At 58.2% G+C, this 16,427-nt stretch overlaps 5 protein-coding genes across 5 annotated transcripts; all 5 read left to right on the top strand.

Moving 5' to 3' along the window:
• Nucleotides 1-1,818: 1,818 nt before the first annotated feature.
• Nucleotides 1,819-3,240, top strand: LPMP_130150 (hypothetical protein; the record flags this gene model as incomplete). Its single annotated transcript, XM_010698796.1, has 1 exon — nt 1,819-3,240. The coding sequence occupies one exon, from the start codon at nt 1,819-1,821 to the stop codon at nt 3,238-3,240; it is 1,422 nt and encodes a 473-aa protein (XP_010697098.1).
• An 861-nt stretch (nt 3,241-4,101) lies between these two features.
• On the top strand, nt 4,102-4,662 carry LPMP_130140 (hypothetical protein; the record flags this gene model as incomplete). Its single annotated transcript, XM_010698795.1, has 1 exon — nt 4,102-4,662. One exon carries the CDS (start codon nt 4,102-4,104, stop codon nt 4,660-4,662), a length of 561 nt encoding a protein of 186 aa, XP_010697097.1.
• Nucleotides 4,663-6,021: 1,359 nt separating this feature from the next.
• Nucleotides 6,022-7,992, top strand: LPMP_130130 (MCAK-like kinesin, putative; the record flags this gene model as incomplete). The annotated part of the gene is made up of 1 exon (XM_010698794.1): nt 6,022-7,992. One exon carries the CDS (start codon nt 6,022-6,024, stop codon nt 7,990-7,992), a length of 1,971 nt encoding a protein of 656 aa, XP_010697096.1.
• A 5,096-nt stretch (nt 7,993-13,088) lies between these two features.
• On the top strand, nt 13,089-13,448 carry LPMP_130120 (hypothetical protein; the record flags this gene model as incomplete). Its single annotated transcript, XM_010698793.1, has 1 exon — nt 13,089-13,448. One exon carries the CDS (start codon nt 13,089-13,091, stop codon nt 13,446-13,448), a length of 360 nt encoding a protein of 119 aa, XP_010697095.1.
• A 1,225-nt stretch (nt 13,449-14,673) lies between these two features.
• LPMP_130110 (hypothetical protein) lies at nt 14,674-15,729 on the top strand (the record flags this gene model as incomplete). The annotated part of the gene is made up of 1 exon (XM_010698792.1): nt 14,674-15,729. The coding sequence occupies one exon, from the start codon at nt 14,674-14,676 to the stop codon at nt 15,727-15,729; it is 1,056 nt and encodes a 351-aa protein (XP_010697094.1).
• Between the last annotated feature and the right edge of the window lie 698 nt (nt 15,730-16,427).

The raw sequence follows: 16,427 nt of genomic DNA, 5'->3' as shown, positions 1-16,427 counted from the left end.
CTCCACGATCACGACGAGGGAAGAGGGCTGCGGCTGCTCCTTCCCCACACTGGACACTTTGCCTTTCCCCTTTCCCTCAGCCTGCTCTCTCTCTCTCTCTGTCCCCTATAATATCCAACCCAAAACGGCGTGCTCCTCTTTTCTTCCCTACCGTTACATACTGGTGTGTGTTAGCGCTCTCTCCCTCAACCCTTCCGATGTACAGCCGTGCGTGTGTGTTGCGAGACACACGAGCGCAGGTGTGTTAGCCGATGAAGCCGACGTAAGGCGAAGGCACAAGAGGGAGTGGGCGCTTTTTCTATCTTTATTTTCGTCCGTCACCTTGTCGTTGTTGCGTTTTGCTTCACTTTCATATCTTTGCGCGATGACTCTGTTATACGCCTGTGCGTGTGTGTGTGTGTGCATGGGTGTGGGTGTGGGTCCCGCCGCCCCTTTCCCTCTCCCCCTGCCTTCCCCCTCGTCCCCCCCCTCCACATCTACACGCACAATGCACATAGCAGGGGGAGCCCATCTATGTGGCTCTGCCTGCCAGCTAGCCCCCCCCCCCTCCCACGCCGCACTCATTCTTCACCCTGGCTCCATCCAGCGCACTTATTTTTTCATGTATATGTGTATGTATACAAACCCTCTTTTTTTTTTTGGTTTGGCATGTGCCGACCAGTGATGCCCCTTCACCGCTGGCCTCTTCCCCCTCTTCCCCCTCTCCTCCCACCCCTCCCGTCACCCCCTCCCCCTCTGATGCACAGGCGAGAGAGAGAGAGGTGCCGCCTTGTCGCCCTTTTTACGTTTATACGGGCGTAGTTTTCCCCCTTCAGTGTCTGGCGGGATGGCAGGACCCACCGATGTAAGTGGCGAGCTATGGCGAAAGAATGGCGCCAAGAACAGAGAGGGGGATGAGAGGGTGTCGACCACCGCGGAAGTCGAGGCTCGAGCGAGCTAGAGAGAGAGAGATATTGTTGGTGTGTGTGTTGACGAACCCGATGGAAGACAAAGGCCATGGCGCCACCGCTTGGGAGGGGAGAAGAGGGCACTGTTGCTTGCGCCCCTTCACTTCCCATTTCCCCTCTTTTCCCACGCTCGCGCAAACGTTTATTCGGCTAAGCGAGGAAAGGGGATTCATCATACAGCAGTGGTCTTCTCTTTCTTCTCGCCTTTTCCTTCCTCTTGCCGACTCGCGATGCGGGGACATATATATATATATATATATGTGTGTGTGCGTGTGTGCGCCTCTCTCACACTGTGCGTGTTCGCTTGTTTTCCTCTCTTTGTATCTGCGCCGTGCCCATCCAACGCTTCTCGCCTCACCATTCAACAAACCCCACACGGAGTCGCAAAGAGAGCGAAGCGGTGTGGTGACACCCGCACCGTTCAACGTGCAGGCAGTCATACCGGCAGCGTGAGCAGGAACTACGATGGTGCTGGTAGAGATAGACGAAAGTGCGGACTGTGCATGCAAATACACCCACCCACACAGACAGACAGGCGCTCTTCAACCCCTTTCTCGTTTGCTCCTCTTCTCTTCCACCACACTGCTTGCGTCTCTATGCCCGAGCTGGTGCCTGTGTGAATGTGATCAGCCCCAGCAGTTCACTGCTGCTGTGTGCGTCGAGTGTGCCAGTATGTGCCACCCCATCCTGTGAAGCGGTTACTGCCCGTGTAGCCAATCTCACAAACATGTGCCGTCCTCACGTCTCTCTTCCCCGCTCAACCCCTCACCCTCCCGTCTTTGCCTTCCTTCTTCCCCGTTGCGCCATTTTAGCGTTCTCTGTAGGACGTGCACCGACCCACACGCGAATACACGCGCATAATCGCATTGCCATGATCCCGAAAGGGTGTGTGGTGCAGGGGTTTCGCGAGGTCTTCTCACCAGACTCGGTGCGCGCCTACCGCCACTACGGTTTCTTGGTGGTGGAGAGTTTTTTGCCTCCCTCGCTTGCCCACCAGCTGACGACGACGTGCAATACGGCGGTGCGGCAGAGGGGTGACAACATTTTCCCCGGGCTCGACGCACAACATCGCCAGGGCGCGACAGTCTCGTTGGCCTCGAAGCTGAGCCCACTGCAGACCCCTGGCGGCGCTGCTGATACGGGCACCAAGCCGCTTGACCCCGCGACGCCGCTGCTGGCCTCCTCCACGTCGTTGGGGTTCGGCAATGCACCGCTGCCGCCGGACCTGCAGAAGGAGCTCGAGACTGCCGAACGTGATCGCCACGTTGAGACGCGGCTGAAGAAGGTGCGCATCACGCTAAAGGGTCAACGCGCTGTCGACCGGGCGTACCGCCGTCTCACCAAGGCCCGCGCGCGCTACAATGCCTACAGGCGCATCCGCGAGTACGTGACGCCGGAGGAGGAGATGGCGGGCGACATGAGCGAGGAGCGCATCCAGGAGCTGCAGTCCAAGTACACCTACGAGGACTTTCAACGCAGCTTCCAGCACTACCGAGACAGCGGACTCATGGAGAAGGAGATTCGCCGTGATAACCACATCAACGACGCGATGACCTTCATGCAAGACTGGCCACGCACGTGGTGCTGGCTGTGGCACACATCTCCTAAGCTGAAGGCGCTGGCGGTATCGGCTGAAGGAGCAGTGGCCCAACTGGTTGGAGAGGCTGCGGGGTACTTGGCCGGCGAGGTGGTACTGCGGGTGTACTCTGATAATGCCACCGAGGCGACGTCATTGAGTAACGCGGCTCCGCTGGGCTTTGCTGGCGCCGCCACCAACTTTGCTCATCCACATGCACTGTGCGCGCAACTGGGGCTGGAGCAGCCAAACTCGACCCACTCGGGTGCCACTACAGTGGTTGTGCCCGGTTCTCACCATGTTGTGCGACGCATCTCACTGGACGGGAGGGAGCTCGACCGCTTTCAGTCTAGTGGCATCTTCGACGTCGGTTCGATGGTGCGAGGGCTGCCAGAGGTGAGTCACCTGCCTGTCATTGCGCTCCCTCCTCTAAGCCCTGGTGCAGCGCTATTCTTTAACAACTACCTTCTCATGGGGACGCAGGAGAACCTCTTCGGCGCCGCTCAGAACGTTACTGGCACCGTCGGCACAGGGCCTGTCGCACACGTAATCAACTACGCCTTATCTCTCATACCGGACCGATGTGTGTTTGATGGGAAGGCCAACTCTTGGGCGTCGCGCGATTCACATGGGCCTCTGTACTCGTACAAGCGCGGGCAGCTGCTGACGGACGATGCGGTCTTCCCAGTAATTCACAGAGCTTTGGATATCGAGTAAGGGAGTGGTGTGAGGGAGGGAGAGGGAAAGGGCACTGGAGTGACAACGATGGCCAGTGGGTATGTGTGCACATCCCCCCACGGAGGTGGGGACCCTATGCACACTTACACCTCTAATACAGGCGAGCCACTCGTGCATCTCGCTTAGTCACCCGCTCTCTCTCACCGCTGCGAGGAGAAAGACAACCAAAACGAAGACAAGATCAGCACCAACACACATGCACACGTGCGCGCTGATACGGCGCCGAGTGCAGCGTATGTGCGTCTCTAGTCGAGTGTTCGCCGTTGTGAAATGGCTGTCTTATGCTCACCGCTGTCTCCTCTCTTTCTTTTCCCTCTCTGCGCTCTATGTACGTGTGTGCGTGTGCGTCACGCACTTCCATGCGCCATCGCGCACACACGTACACTTCATCTACATACGGCCTGGGGCCTTCCTCCAGGAATGCAATCTCTCGTCCCCCACCTTGTCGCCCTCTAGACGGCGTGTGCGTGCTTATGCGCCTATGCACTTAATATCTGACCTCCTCCCATCCCCATCATCTCCTTGAGCTCCTCCTTCCCCTGCGCGTTACGCGCTGCCTCCATCCTTCCCTACAATCAACACTACCCATTGCGAAACAAGTACATAACCCACGCACACACACACACACACACACCCATGCGTCGTCGTGAGTGGTGCGGCGTGTGCCTATCGGCGGCTACGCTGCACACAGTGCCCCGTCAGTACTCAGAGTACCGCTCGTCGTACACTGGCGAGCGCAGCCCTCCCTGGGCCGCTCCGGAGGCGGCGCCGGCCTACCCATCGGCTTGCTCGCCGTTTCCATTAGCGAAGCCACGCTTTCGCAAGACACACATTGAGTGGATGCTGCACCACGGTCACGGTGACCGCTATGGGAAGTACGGCCCGTCGCGCGAAGTTGCGGACTTTGAGTACGCCGACGGCACCCCGTCGAGCATTAGCGGCAAGCGGTTTGCCTTCAAGCATCACCAAGACCACCTGCTGGTGCAGCTCATCCGATCCGCGGCGACAGTAGAGCGCTTCGAAGAGGACGAGCTGCTGCCACGTATTCCGGGAACCCCAGAGCAGCGCAACTGGGACCCAGAGATTCCCCTGTTCCTGGAGGACGTAGACGATTTTGGTCGCCCACCGCGACCCGTGGCAGGCGACATGGTGGCGCGCGTTATGGAGGAGCGCTTCGCCCAAGAGAGCGGCCGCACGCCGGTCAACTTAGCGAATAGGCACGCTGGCGAGGGGCTGGAGCCGAACACGATGTTCGCCACATACGACCCCGCCGCCTTTGTCTCCGATGCCGCAAAGAAAGACGTGCGGCGGCCCTTCTGGTCGCGTCGTCGGTGGGCGCTGAGCGACAACTTCATGGTGCCGGTGAGTCCTAAGCCAAAGAACACCATCAAGGACGAGTGAGCGGTGATGCGCGTACACACGCCTCATTTTTTGTGCTTGTATGCATTTGTGCGTGCTGGTGACGGTGCTGCACACGGAGTGGCGGTGCGGAGCGAGCTGACGGGGGAGGAGAGTGGAGGAGGTCGGTATGGAAGGCGTGGAAGCAGCGAGGGCCATGCGACAGGCTCGTATTGTGCTTTCTGTACTCGCCGATAGGCACTGGGATAGCGGCGCCGAACTCTGGTTGGCTAGTCACCCCTCATCGCATCTCACGAGTACCAACCCCCCTCCGTTTGCCTCTCCTTGCCATTCTGTGAGTAGAGTCGAACTTCACGTGTTCTGCTTGAGCGTGGCGGAGGGCGTTGTATCGTTTCTTCTTACCCGGGTGTATCGTAACTGTGTGCGGATATCTGCGCTGCTCCTTTCTCGTCCGCTGCCGCCCCATTTTGGGCTGATAAGAAGACGCAGCGTCACGCATGCAGAGGCGTACACCCCAGCCGAGATACACACGTACGTGCTCTTGTGTGCCCTTTCCTTTCCTTGAGCTCCATTTAAACGTCAAGAGCAGTTTTACAACTGGGCGCCAGCCGCCTCTTCAGTGCTGCTGGTGGGTGGTGACGCGCATTGCGGGTGCGGTGCAAGATGCGAGCCATCTCTTGCTCACACGCGTCGCATGCACGTGCGTGTGATTCCACTCCTCCATCTCGTTGGTGAATGACCGTCTCTGTTCAACTATTGGAGGGTCAACTCTTCGTTCAGGGGGGAGGGGCAAGCGCGCGGAAGGCTGCCGAGCTCGCGCTGCCTGTCAGCCCTCTTCCCTCCACGGTGGTCCACCGAACCTTTCGTGCCCCACCTTCGCGTGGGCAATTACCTCCTCCGCGGCGCGCCCTCGTGCGCCGTGCTTCTCCCTACCTCCTCGGCATCTCCCTCTCCCTCGCTCCTCTTTGCGGCTTCCCTGAATGATGCGTGCCCGCATGGGCCAATCATACGCGCCCCCCCTTTACGCTGCACCCTCTTTTCTCTCACACACACACCACCATTCCTCCGCCCACCCCATCGCCCGGCTCGCCCTTGTCGCCTTGCTACGCAGTACGCTGCAGACATAGCGGCCTATACACTTATACAGACACGCACGTGCTCGCTTCATCCGTCCCGCGCAGCTGTTCAGCGGGGATGAGGGAGGACAGCCCCGGCAGCGAGTCGCCGAGCCGCCCGTCAGAGCGTGCCTGTGGCGTGTCGCCGAGCGGCCCTGGCGCCAGCTCATCCATTACCGTAGCCGTGCGCAAGCGACCCCGCATCCCGGGCCGCGAGGATGACGAGAATGACGTGGTGCGCTGCGGCGAAAATGGCTGTCCCTCTGTCACGGTGTACGAGCCGCGCATGAAGCTCGACCTCACCCCTACCATTGAACCGAGTAGCTTTAGCTACGACCACGTCTTTGGTGAGGGGTGTACCAACGAGGAGGTTTACCACGGCTGCTGTCAGCCTCTCCTCCAGAGTGTGCGAGACGGTGTCGGCGCCGTCATCTTCGCCTTTGGACAGACGGGTAGCGGCAAGACGCACACGATGCTCGGCACAGGGGAGCGTCCCGGTCTTTACAGCTTAGCCGTGACGGAGCTTCTCACCATGACGGAACACAGCACCATGACGGCGAGTTTCTACGAGGCGTACGGGGTGAAGCTCTACGACCTGCTCAACGATCGAGCGGAGGTAAAGATGCTTCAGGATGAGTACCAGAACGTGCATATCGTGGGCATAACTGAGCAGGTCGTCAGCTCCGTCGATGACGTCCACGCGTTGATGATGAGAGGCCAGCAGTTGAGGGCGATCGGCACGACGCATGCAAACGACCGCAGCTCGCGATCGCACGCCGTGCTGGAGATCAAGCTGAAGCTGGTGGACAGTAGCATCGAGTCGCAACTAGGCCGTATCACATTTGTAGATCTAGCAGGCAGCGAGCGGGCATCCGATACGGCGGAGACGGATGCCAAGACGCGTCGCGAAGGCGCTGAGATCAACAAGTCGCTCCTGGCGCTGAAGGAGTGCATACGCGCTATGTCGATGCGCAAGCGGCATATCCCGTTCCGCGGCTCAAAATTAACGCAGATTCTCCGCGAGAGCTTCGTTGGCCGCTGCAAGACGTGTGTGATCGCGGCGATATCACCATGCCAGAGCCACTGCGAGGACACCCTGAACACCTTGCGCTACGCGGACCGCATCAAAGAACTGAAGGGGCCCACAAACCCGCATAACGGGGTGAAGCCGATCCCGTGTAAGACATGCGGGCAGCCCATCTTCATTGGTGACCGACACGTGTGCAAGCGCCACGTGGTGCCCTGTTTCCACTGTAGGCAGGAGGTAGACAAACAGGAGCTGGACGCGCATGTGACAGAGTGCAGGGAGTCGCCCATGCGCTGCCAGTATTGCAACGAGCGCATGCCGCGCAGCGAGGCAGCCAGTCACAGCCGGCGCTGTGCCCGCGCCCCAACTCGCTGCGGTGCATGCGGTGCCATAGTACCACGCCAGCTCATGGACAGGCACACCCAGCAGGAATGCGCGGAGGCGAAGGTGAAGTGCCGTTACTGTGGCGGCGTACAGAGCCGCCAAGCACTCGCAGCGCATGAGCAGAGCTGCGACGCTGCGAAGATGGCGTGCCCGCACTGCCTGCAGTTTATCCGCAAGAGGCGACGGGAGGGACACGTCGCGAGCTGCGTTCGTAACCCCAACCGTACATTGCAGACACCGCGCAGTACTGCTCTGAGCATCGTCGCGTCAACTTCAATGGACACATCGCAGACGCTGGCCTCTTCCTACTCCAGCATCGGAGCGCAGCAGGGCATTCTGAAGAGTGTGGCAGTCCCGGCAACGGTGTCGTCGCGTGCATCTTCTTCACACAACCGCAACACAGCTGCCGGGTCGGGTGGGCAGGTGTCCCTGGTGGCCGTTGGCGAAGGCACGGGCACTCTCAAGTTCACTGAAGCCCACTCGTCTCATACCTCACCGGCTCGGTTGAGCAGCAGTGCATCGTTTATTAACCGACCCGAGTCGCGACGTGCACCTGCGGCAGGACGTCGCTGGAACGCCTGTGCCCTCGGCACCGACGAAGCCGACACCGAGGGCGATAATGACAGCGGCAACGTCGTCTGCCCGTACTCTCGCTACGGCTGCCCCGTCAAGGTGACGCGGCTGAACCTGGCGGCCCATCTGAACGAGTCCATGGTGCAGCACCTAGAGCTCGTCACGATGTACGCGGACCGTGTGGATGAGCAGAACATGCAGCTGCGACGCCTCGTGATTCACGAGACGGACACGTTGAGCAGTTGTGCCACGATGGAGCGTCTGAGCAAGTGAGTCATGGTACTGCGAGCCTTTGCTCTGTCTCCTCGCTTCGTTTGTTTTTCTCCGGCTTCTTCACTGCACTGCTTTTCTTCTCTTCTCCGCAAAGATGCCATGCTCCCTGCATGGCTCTCCGACCACGTGTGCCTGCGTATGTCTGCGCAGACCTGTACAACTTCGCCTCTTGCCACCCCTCCCGTCGAGGAGCGCCACCACACCATACGAGGATGTGCGCGCGTATTCTCCTCCCCCCCCCTTCTCAGTGTTTCATTCGACCTCCTTCCACACGCACACGTATACCCACACATTCACTCAGACTCGTATAGTTGAGCTCTGCACTGCCCACTTTTCCCATCTCTTGGCCCCCCCCCCCCAAATGCCGCTGTTATTCCCCTGTGCACTGATGTCTCCCACTCACCACACTTCATCACCCCTCCCCCTGTTGGACTCTCTGTGGATTACGATCGCTGTTTGCGTCTTGTCTCTCGCGCTCTTTCTTTCTTCCATGTACAGTCCGTGACTCAATCACCCTCCTTCTCCTCTCCTCTCTTTCCCCTTCCTCCGGCCGCAGCTACACCGGCTGCGGGAGTAGCATAATATGTAGTCGCTTCGCCTCACTCTCCTGCCCTCCCCTCTATCTTCCTCTTCCGTAGGCCTCTGCGTTACATAGACACCCGCCCACGCCCACGGAGAGAGGCAGGTGCGTGTCTCGTCCTCGTGGCGATCACTCAGCAGGCATCGTTCCCCCTCCCCCCTCCTCCGCCAATGCCTTGTACAGTATGTCACTTCCTCTTATTCCTTCAGTGTTCTTTTTGCTCTTTTTTTTGGTTGTTTGTGTCCTCATGCTTGCTGGCTTGTGCCGCGTCGGCTATGCGGCGCCCGCCTCCTCTCATTCCTCATACAGAGAGGGAAGTCGATGTGCGCTCTTCTCCCCAACTCACCCTTGCGCGGTTCTTCTTTCGCACGTTGCCAGTCGATTTTACTGGGGTTGCTACCTACGGAAGTGTAGTGATGTGCTCTGTGGTGGTGGGGGGCTGGAGAGGTGTGTGGTGGCGGGTGATCCAAGCGCTGTGCGTGTGTGTGTGTGCAGGCGCGTATCCCGGTGCTTCCTCTCTCCCTTTCCTTGGCTTCTGCTGCTGTGGTCGTTGCGGTGATGATAGTGATGGCGAATGCCTCTCTGTCTCTGTAGTTGGACCTTTTGGAATTCATCTGTTACTCTCTTCTTTGCACTCTTCCTCCAGTAACGAGGAGAGCACAACAAGATGGGCAGTCACGAACTCGCGCACATACAACTTTATATAATCGGCACGAACAGGCTCATTGTGTTAAGCCACTGCGCATCTACGTATGCCCGTGTTCCTTCCTGTGTGCCCCACCAGAGAGACGGCGCCAACTCATTCCCTTTTCCATCTCTACTTTTCGCCCTCTTTCAGCCGATGGGCCAACCGGCGCTCTGTGGCACCGCCAACCTTGCTACCAATGCTGCTGCTCTGCTCCCCACGTACTCTTCTTCCCATGTTGTCCCTCCCCCTTCTCCTCCGCTTATTGTTGCTTACCCGTTCATCTTCATCTTTCCTTGGCTATCCGCTCTCTCTGAGATTCGCATGCAAACTCATGTTCCACATTAACCCCCTTCTTCATCTCCATCTCTCGTTGCGACAGCACGCACCCTACTCCCTCCCCCTTTCCGGCTCTTTCCTCAGCCTCAGGAGGGACTGCAGGGCCGTCTCGGCGAGTCAGTCGTTCTTCCTTTCTCTTTACGCCTTCTCTCGGTTGCTTTGCTTTGCTCTCCCCCCTTCCCGTTTTGCAAGAGTGGTGCGCACGCGCCTGCGAGTGTTGGCGCATGCAATATCGCAGCAAACAGAGCTCACTGTCGCACTGAAGACGACCACGTGGACCACACACGCTACATCGTTGTTGTTTGGTGTGCTGGTGCGCGTGAACGTCTGATCACCCGTGCGTGTACTTCTCTTACTGCGCCTCTAACCACCACATCATCATCGACACTGCGTTGCTCGTTATTTCTTGTGCCTTTTCTAACTTTTTTTCCTTCTCTCTTCCACCATGACCGGTGCCCCCACGCACCGCGTGCCCACCGCGACCCACTCATGCATAGGAGCGGAAGAGATAGGGATGACTACACTGAGTGGGGTGAGGGAGAGGGGGGGGTCTGTGCCACAGGTGGGGGTCACTTCGACTGCTCTAGACGACGTTGTTGGAGTATTTTTCATTGATTCTTCCCCTCCGCGTTTGCCTCTTCCTACCACTCCTTCCCCCGTGACGTCCTGCTGTGCGCGCATCCTTTACTGCTGTGAGGCGTTGCTGCTGGTGTTTTACTGCCGCTGTAGACGCCTCGTCCTACTCACATCAGCCCAGGTGCATATAGGGCGTATTTAGAGGGAAGGGAGGACACACAGCCGCCCACCAAGCCCACACATGCCGATACCGATGAGAGCTTGGAAAAAGAGGAGACAGACAACTCGACAACGTCACCTGTCGCCCTCTCCTCTCCTCCCCTCTTCATTTCTTCGAGTTTGTCTACATTTCAATTTCACACGCAATGCGCGAGTGTCAGCCCATACAGACGGATGGGCTGACACTCGCTGAGCTGTTGCTCCCATCTCTACTCGCTTGCTGTTCTCTCTCGTGTGCGCTGATATCCAACAAGGAGACGCCAACGCCAGTGACGGTGCACGACTGCAATCTGTTTATTCCTCGAATCCTCACCGATATGCCGTGCAAAGCCGTTGACGTGGATGACAGATGCCAAAGCGTCGTTTGCGGATCAGAACTACCATCGTCCGCGCCGCCACGTGCCAGCGCAGCACCGCAGAGCTTCCCGTATCGAAGGCGGCGTACTCAGCCAAGAAGGACGACATGACGGTTCTTTGAGAAGACGTCCACTTCGCTGTGGGAGACGAGGCCGACGTGGAGGGGGGGGGGCACGGGTGCGTAACGGGGCCAGCAGCGGCGTGAAGACGTGTCGACCTGTCAGACAAGGTAATCCATTTCGCCTTTCACGCCCCGCCCTTTGCCCCTGCGTTGGAATGCTCTCTTGTTTGGTGTGTACACGCCTGCACAGTGGCTGCAATACTCCTTTCAGCTGCGCAGGAAAAGTAATCACCGGGGCACCCCTTCTCCCTACACCCAAGGCGTGTATACACCCACGTAGGCGGTTGAGCTCAGTCTTCTCTTTAGTGTTTTCCACATCCGCCTTCCTCGTCCCCGTTCAATCCCCCCTTTCCCACGTCAAATAAGACCATTCCCCAGAGCCCACATGGACTAATTGCCTTCACCGTCATTTTACCATCATCTCTCGCGCTGTTTATTCTCTACTTCCTCCTTATTCTTCAATCGTTCCCCCCCCCCTCTCCCTCAGCGCTGTGCTTCACGGCTACGCTTCACCGTCTCTCTGTGTTATCCACTCGCGCCTTTTTTGGTTTGTTTTCTTCTTTCCCCTTTCTGTTTTTCGCTACTCCCTCCCCCCCTCTCTCTCTCTCTCTCTTTGTGTCTGTCTATGCTCGCGTTTGCCTAGATTACTTCACTCCCTCTTCATGGTGGCCGTGTTGCTTCACACCTCCTGCGCCCTGCGTCTTGCTTTTCCCTCCTTTCCGCTCCCCCCTTTTCAAGTCTCTTCCCCTTGTCACTCACTCCTACACGTTTCTCTGCTGGGCGCACGGTACCGCCGTTCCCCTTCCTCCGCCACTCATCCTAACACCAAAATCAACTCAACCCACCTTCTGCTTCCTCAGCTGCTCCCTCACTTCCTGCCTCCCTCGCGTACCTTGCCGTTGGGATGGGCACGGAGAGAGGTAGCGAGCTGCAGAGCAGGTGATCTTTATCGGAGAAGAAAGTGAGAGGAGCGCCACCATCACGTCAGCGCGAACGCAGCCAAAGGAATGCAGATAGGAGCGAGATCAACCAAGCCGCTGGCTTGATGTGGTGGGGAGTGGCGGTGGCTCGCGCGATGAATGCCGGTGTACCTCGCAAAACCTGGCGGTCGATGATGACACGCACGCGACGACCCCGTACTGCATACGGGAGTGTATACGTGTGTGAGCGTCTCTCGACTCGCTCTCTTTGTTCCTTTCCTTCAACTCTTTCTCATCTCTCGTTGTGTGTCTACAGGGGTAGGGGTGGGTGGGTGGGCGCTGCGCGTCTTTGGTTCTCTCTGCCACCCCCCTCTTTCCTGCTCTTGAGCTTGTCAACTTACACGGCGGCATCGAGAAGCGAAATGTCGGGTGCGCTGTAGAAGCGGAGGCGGATTCCGTGAGGGGTCTAGAGCGGAGAAAAATGCGAAGCGAAGTGGTCAGCAGCTGGTGCGCTCTCCGCTTCCTCATCTCTGCCATCTCTCCACCTTTTTCGGATGCGAGGTACTGTCAGGCATTCAACGACGGCGCCAAGGATCGGATTGTGCTCATTGTGTTTGCGCCTGTGTCGTTGGCTCCCCCCATCTCTCTCTGCCTTTTATCCGTCACACGCTTCTTTGTTTCAACGTGACGCATTCGCGTGCTGCCAACCGTTCTCTCTTCTACGTGGCGTCCCGACTCCCTCCTCCTCACTGTCCGTCTCTCTTCAGCTTTGCACGCGAACGTCTATGTGTGCATGCGCGCCCCCTTCTTTTCTCTGTTCCTATCTTGCTTCGTCATCTTTGAGCCACCTTCGCACTCTCGAGACCCAGGAAACACAGTAACGCACAGATGGCGTTCCAAGGGGCGACTCAAGAGTGGATATGTGCGTGGAGGCGTGCACCATCGAGTCCCATCAACGACTCCAACCTGCCGTAGCTATCTTTTCCTCTCTGCTTATCCGTGTGCATGCTCAACTCCTTTCACTCCCCTTCTCCCCACTTACTCGCCTTTCCCCTTTTCAGATATTACAAAGTAAAATTGGGTTGGTCGGCTGCCCTTTCCATCGACTTCCCTCGCGCTCACGGCGATTCATACAGATATCAACTCAACTGGCCTTTTCTCCTTCCACCAGCGACGATGAGCGGTGTGGGCTCCTCAACGCAGCTCGCTGCCGCTACTACCGAAGCGGCCACCGTATCAACTGTTGTCCCCGCTGACACCGATCGTATTAGCAGCAGCCCCACACTCACGGCGGCGGATATGAAGGAGCTTGAAGAGCTGCGGTTGCGGAACCAGTTGCTGAGGGCTGAAAATGCGGAGCTGCAGAGCAAACTCGAAGATGAGCGAACGCAACGGCGCCAATCCCAGCTTGACGAGAACCACTACAGCTTGGAAGCCAAGGCGTGTCGCGAGGCTATTGAAAAGATCGACTCCAAGGCTCAGGTGTTAGCGCTTCATGATGAGCTGCATCATCTGCGGAAGAAGTGCGACATCTACGCGGCGGCGTTGGAGGAGTCGCGGAGTTACTTCTTCGAGATGAAGCGGCTGTACATGGAGGTGTCGCCGCATCTGCGCTCGTTCTCCGGCGATGCTCCGGCGCACCACGCGGCGCCCTCGTGAGAGAAGGCGGCGTGCGAGTGTGTAACTGTGCGCTGGGTGGGCGCGGTGATGCGCCACTGTGGGGCACTACGTACTCACAGAAGCTTCCGTGTCTATTTATTCCGATCTTTTCACCCCTGCAGTGTGCCGGCTGTGCTCTTCTAGACACTTTTTTTCCATGTGTACCTGTGCTGAGACGTATGTGGTGTGGAGGATGGGCAGCTGGTGGCTGTCAACTGTTGTTTCCTCCTCCCCCCACTGTTACTGCTGCTTCGGACTGGTGTGTATATGTGTGTGGGCCGCCACGCTGTTACCGCCACCCACTCCCCTCCCTTTCCCTTCTGTCTGCTCCGCTCCGCTCCGCTCCACATACTTCGCAGCTGACAGTACGACTCCTCTTTTCCTCTCGACTTCACCACATGGTGGGGGGTGAGGGTGCCTGCCTGTTCATCAGACACGCAGCAATACAGCTGAACATGTATTCGCCCCCCCCCCCCCCACGTAGATAAAACCACGCTTGTTATTCTCTCCACACCTCTGTGCAGTGCTTGATGCACTGGTGGCGATGACTGCCCAAGGTGATGCCCCCCTGAATGTCTCTCTCAACAGCTCTTCTATTTTGTTCTCCACGCTGTAGGAGTACGAGAAGGGTATACGAGGGATGAAAGAATTACGTTCGATGCAGGGGTGTCACAGTGGTGCTGTGTGATGTGGTTCGCTGGAAGTGACCCGCGCCTTCCACCGGCCTATCAACACGCCTTCTTGAGCGAATGCTCCCCTGCCTCCTACCATTTTTCCACCCTTCCAGCCTCTCCTCTTCCTCCCGTCGTGCACCTGACCCTTTTCTCTACCCCCCCCCCCCTCTTCGGCCACCTCATTGACAGCGTGCCAGTCGGGCTTTGTCTCTGGCGCTTGTGGCATTTGTCCTCCCCCCTCCTCTTGCACACGTGCTCGTCCTAGTCGTCTAAACTGACACGTATGTTGGCCACATACAGCTTCATCCTTTCCACCCTTTTTGCACTACACCCTTTACAGACTCTTCGCACCCACTCACGTGCACCCACGCTCTTTACGCGCATCTTCTCACTGGCTGTCGCTATCGTGCTCTCTGTCATTCGCACACCTTGTCCCCTCGCCATCTCTTCTCTTCCTCCCCCGGCGGTTTAACTCTCCTCATCTACCGCAGCAACATCGCCAACGCAGCTAAAATCACCACCCCCCCCACCCCAGCTAGCGAAAAGCGAAAATGAGGCCCGATTACATGGGTATCATGTTTCTGTGCACCAGTGTCATGTCCTTCAACGCAGGTGTCTGGCAGATCTTTCGCAGAGGCCAGAAGCAGCAGCTGATGGAGAACCACAGGAACATTGAGAAGAGCCCGCTGACGGACTTGCCGCCCGAGAACTCGACAGTGAACGAGTGCGAGTACCGCCGAGTGAGCCTTGACGGGTCATTCGACAACGAGGGGTCGTGTCTGGTCGGCCCGCGCTCTATTCCGTCGTACAAGGGCGCTGCGAACGAAGACGAGAGCCGCGGTGGCTTCCTTGTCATGACGCCCTTCGAGATCGCGAACACAGGCAAGTTTGTGATGGTGAACCGTGGCTGGGTGCCGATCGACGCTGGAAAGCACCGTACGATGTTGACGCAGTACATCGGCGAGGGCTTTGCCCCTGCCCAAGTCCGCGGCATTCTTCGCAAGGAGGAGTTCGTGGGCGGGTCGCTTCTCTTTGGTCCGAGCCCAGACAACGAGGGCCCGGTGGCAGCAGACCTGTCGTGGATGGCGATGCGGCCGTGGAACATGGCCATGGCCTACTACCGCCGCCGCTGGGGTGCTGACCACCTCAAGAAGAATGCCGAGAAGCACGGTGCCCACCACTACTACGTGGAGATGCTGGAGGACTTCTCGGGCGACGATCAGCGCATTGTGCGTGGACACGCGTGGCCCCGTCGCCGCGAGGTGGACGAGGTCACCTACGTGCACCTCACCCCCGTAGTGCACTCCATGTACATCATCTTTTGGTTCTCTATCACCGCCGGTTCTCTGTACGGAGTGCTGCGGTGCTGGCGGCGTCAGAAAGACATCTTCGCGCTGCGCAAGTTTACGAATAAGCAATCGATGCAGCTGGAGACGCGGCGGCAGGTGGAGGCGCAGGCATACATGAAAGCAGTAGAGGAGGTGGAGCGGCTGAAGAGAATCAGCACTGCTGCTGCCGCGGCACAGATCGACCTTGGCAAGCCTACTACTGCCATATACAGCGAGGGAGCGGCGTTGGAGAAGGGTGACTCGGAGCCGCGCAAGTAGCGTGTCTTGATCGAGTCTGCCGCAGACCTTTGCCGTCTGGGTGACCGGAATGCTGCTTGCACACCTGCTGGGGGTCTGATGGCGGGACACCCTCTTTGACGCGAGGGACTTGGCTGTGGCGCTCTGGCGGGAGGCGTGTTGTGCGCACGTGCGTTGATGCAGATCGGTGCGATTGGTTTTGTAGCCCACATATGGGCGTTTGTGCCTTTGGTTGCGTGTTGCGTTTTCACACCCCCTCTTTCCTGTTGGAATCTTCTCTGGGTGGCGCACGTTGCTGTCTGTACGATGTTGGCTCTTGTCGCCCTTCATGGCTCTCCCCAGTGTGCTGCCTATCCTTACCCTGCCTACTTCCCCTCTTTGTGTACTGCTGCTTTTCCTCCTCCGAGAAGAGAGAAAGCGCAGCTCATCTGCAGTTGACCAGGTAATAGACCAGCATACGCACAGACGCGCTCGCTCCTGCAGAGCCACTCAGCTGTGCGGGAAACGGACACGTACGCGGAGAGGATAGCGAGCCCGCATCCACACAGCGAAGTGCGTTGCGTTTTCTTCCTCGATCTCACTCACTCACTCTCTCTCTGACTAACCCGGCGCTATTTTTCCGTTCCCCCCACGTTTTGGGGCGACAGGGTCGATAGCCGGCGCGGCCTCCGCGAATCAAATGAGCCGCCTCGAGTGAAGAAAGTGCCAGAGGAGCTTAC

Source organism: Leishmania panamensis (assembly GCF_000755165.1).
Source record: "Leishmania panamensis strain MHOM/PA/94/PSC-1 chromosome 13 sequence".
Classification (NCBI taxonomy): domain Eukaryota; phylum Euglenozoa; class Kinetoplastea; order Trypanosomatida; family Trypanosomatidae; genus Leishmania; species Leishmania panamensis.
This window is presented reverse-complemented; position numbering and strand designations above follow the sequence as displayed.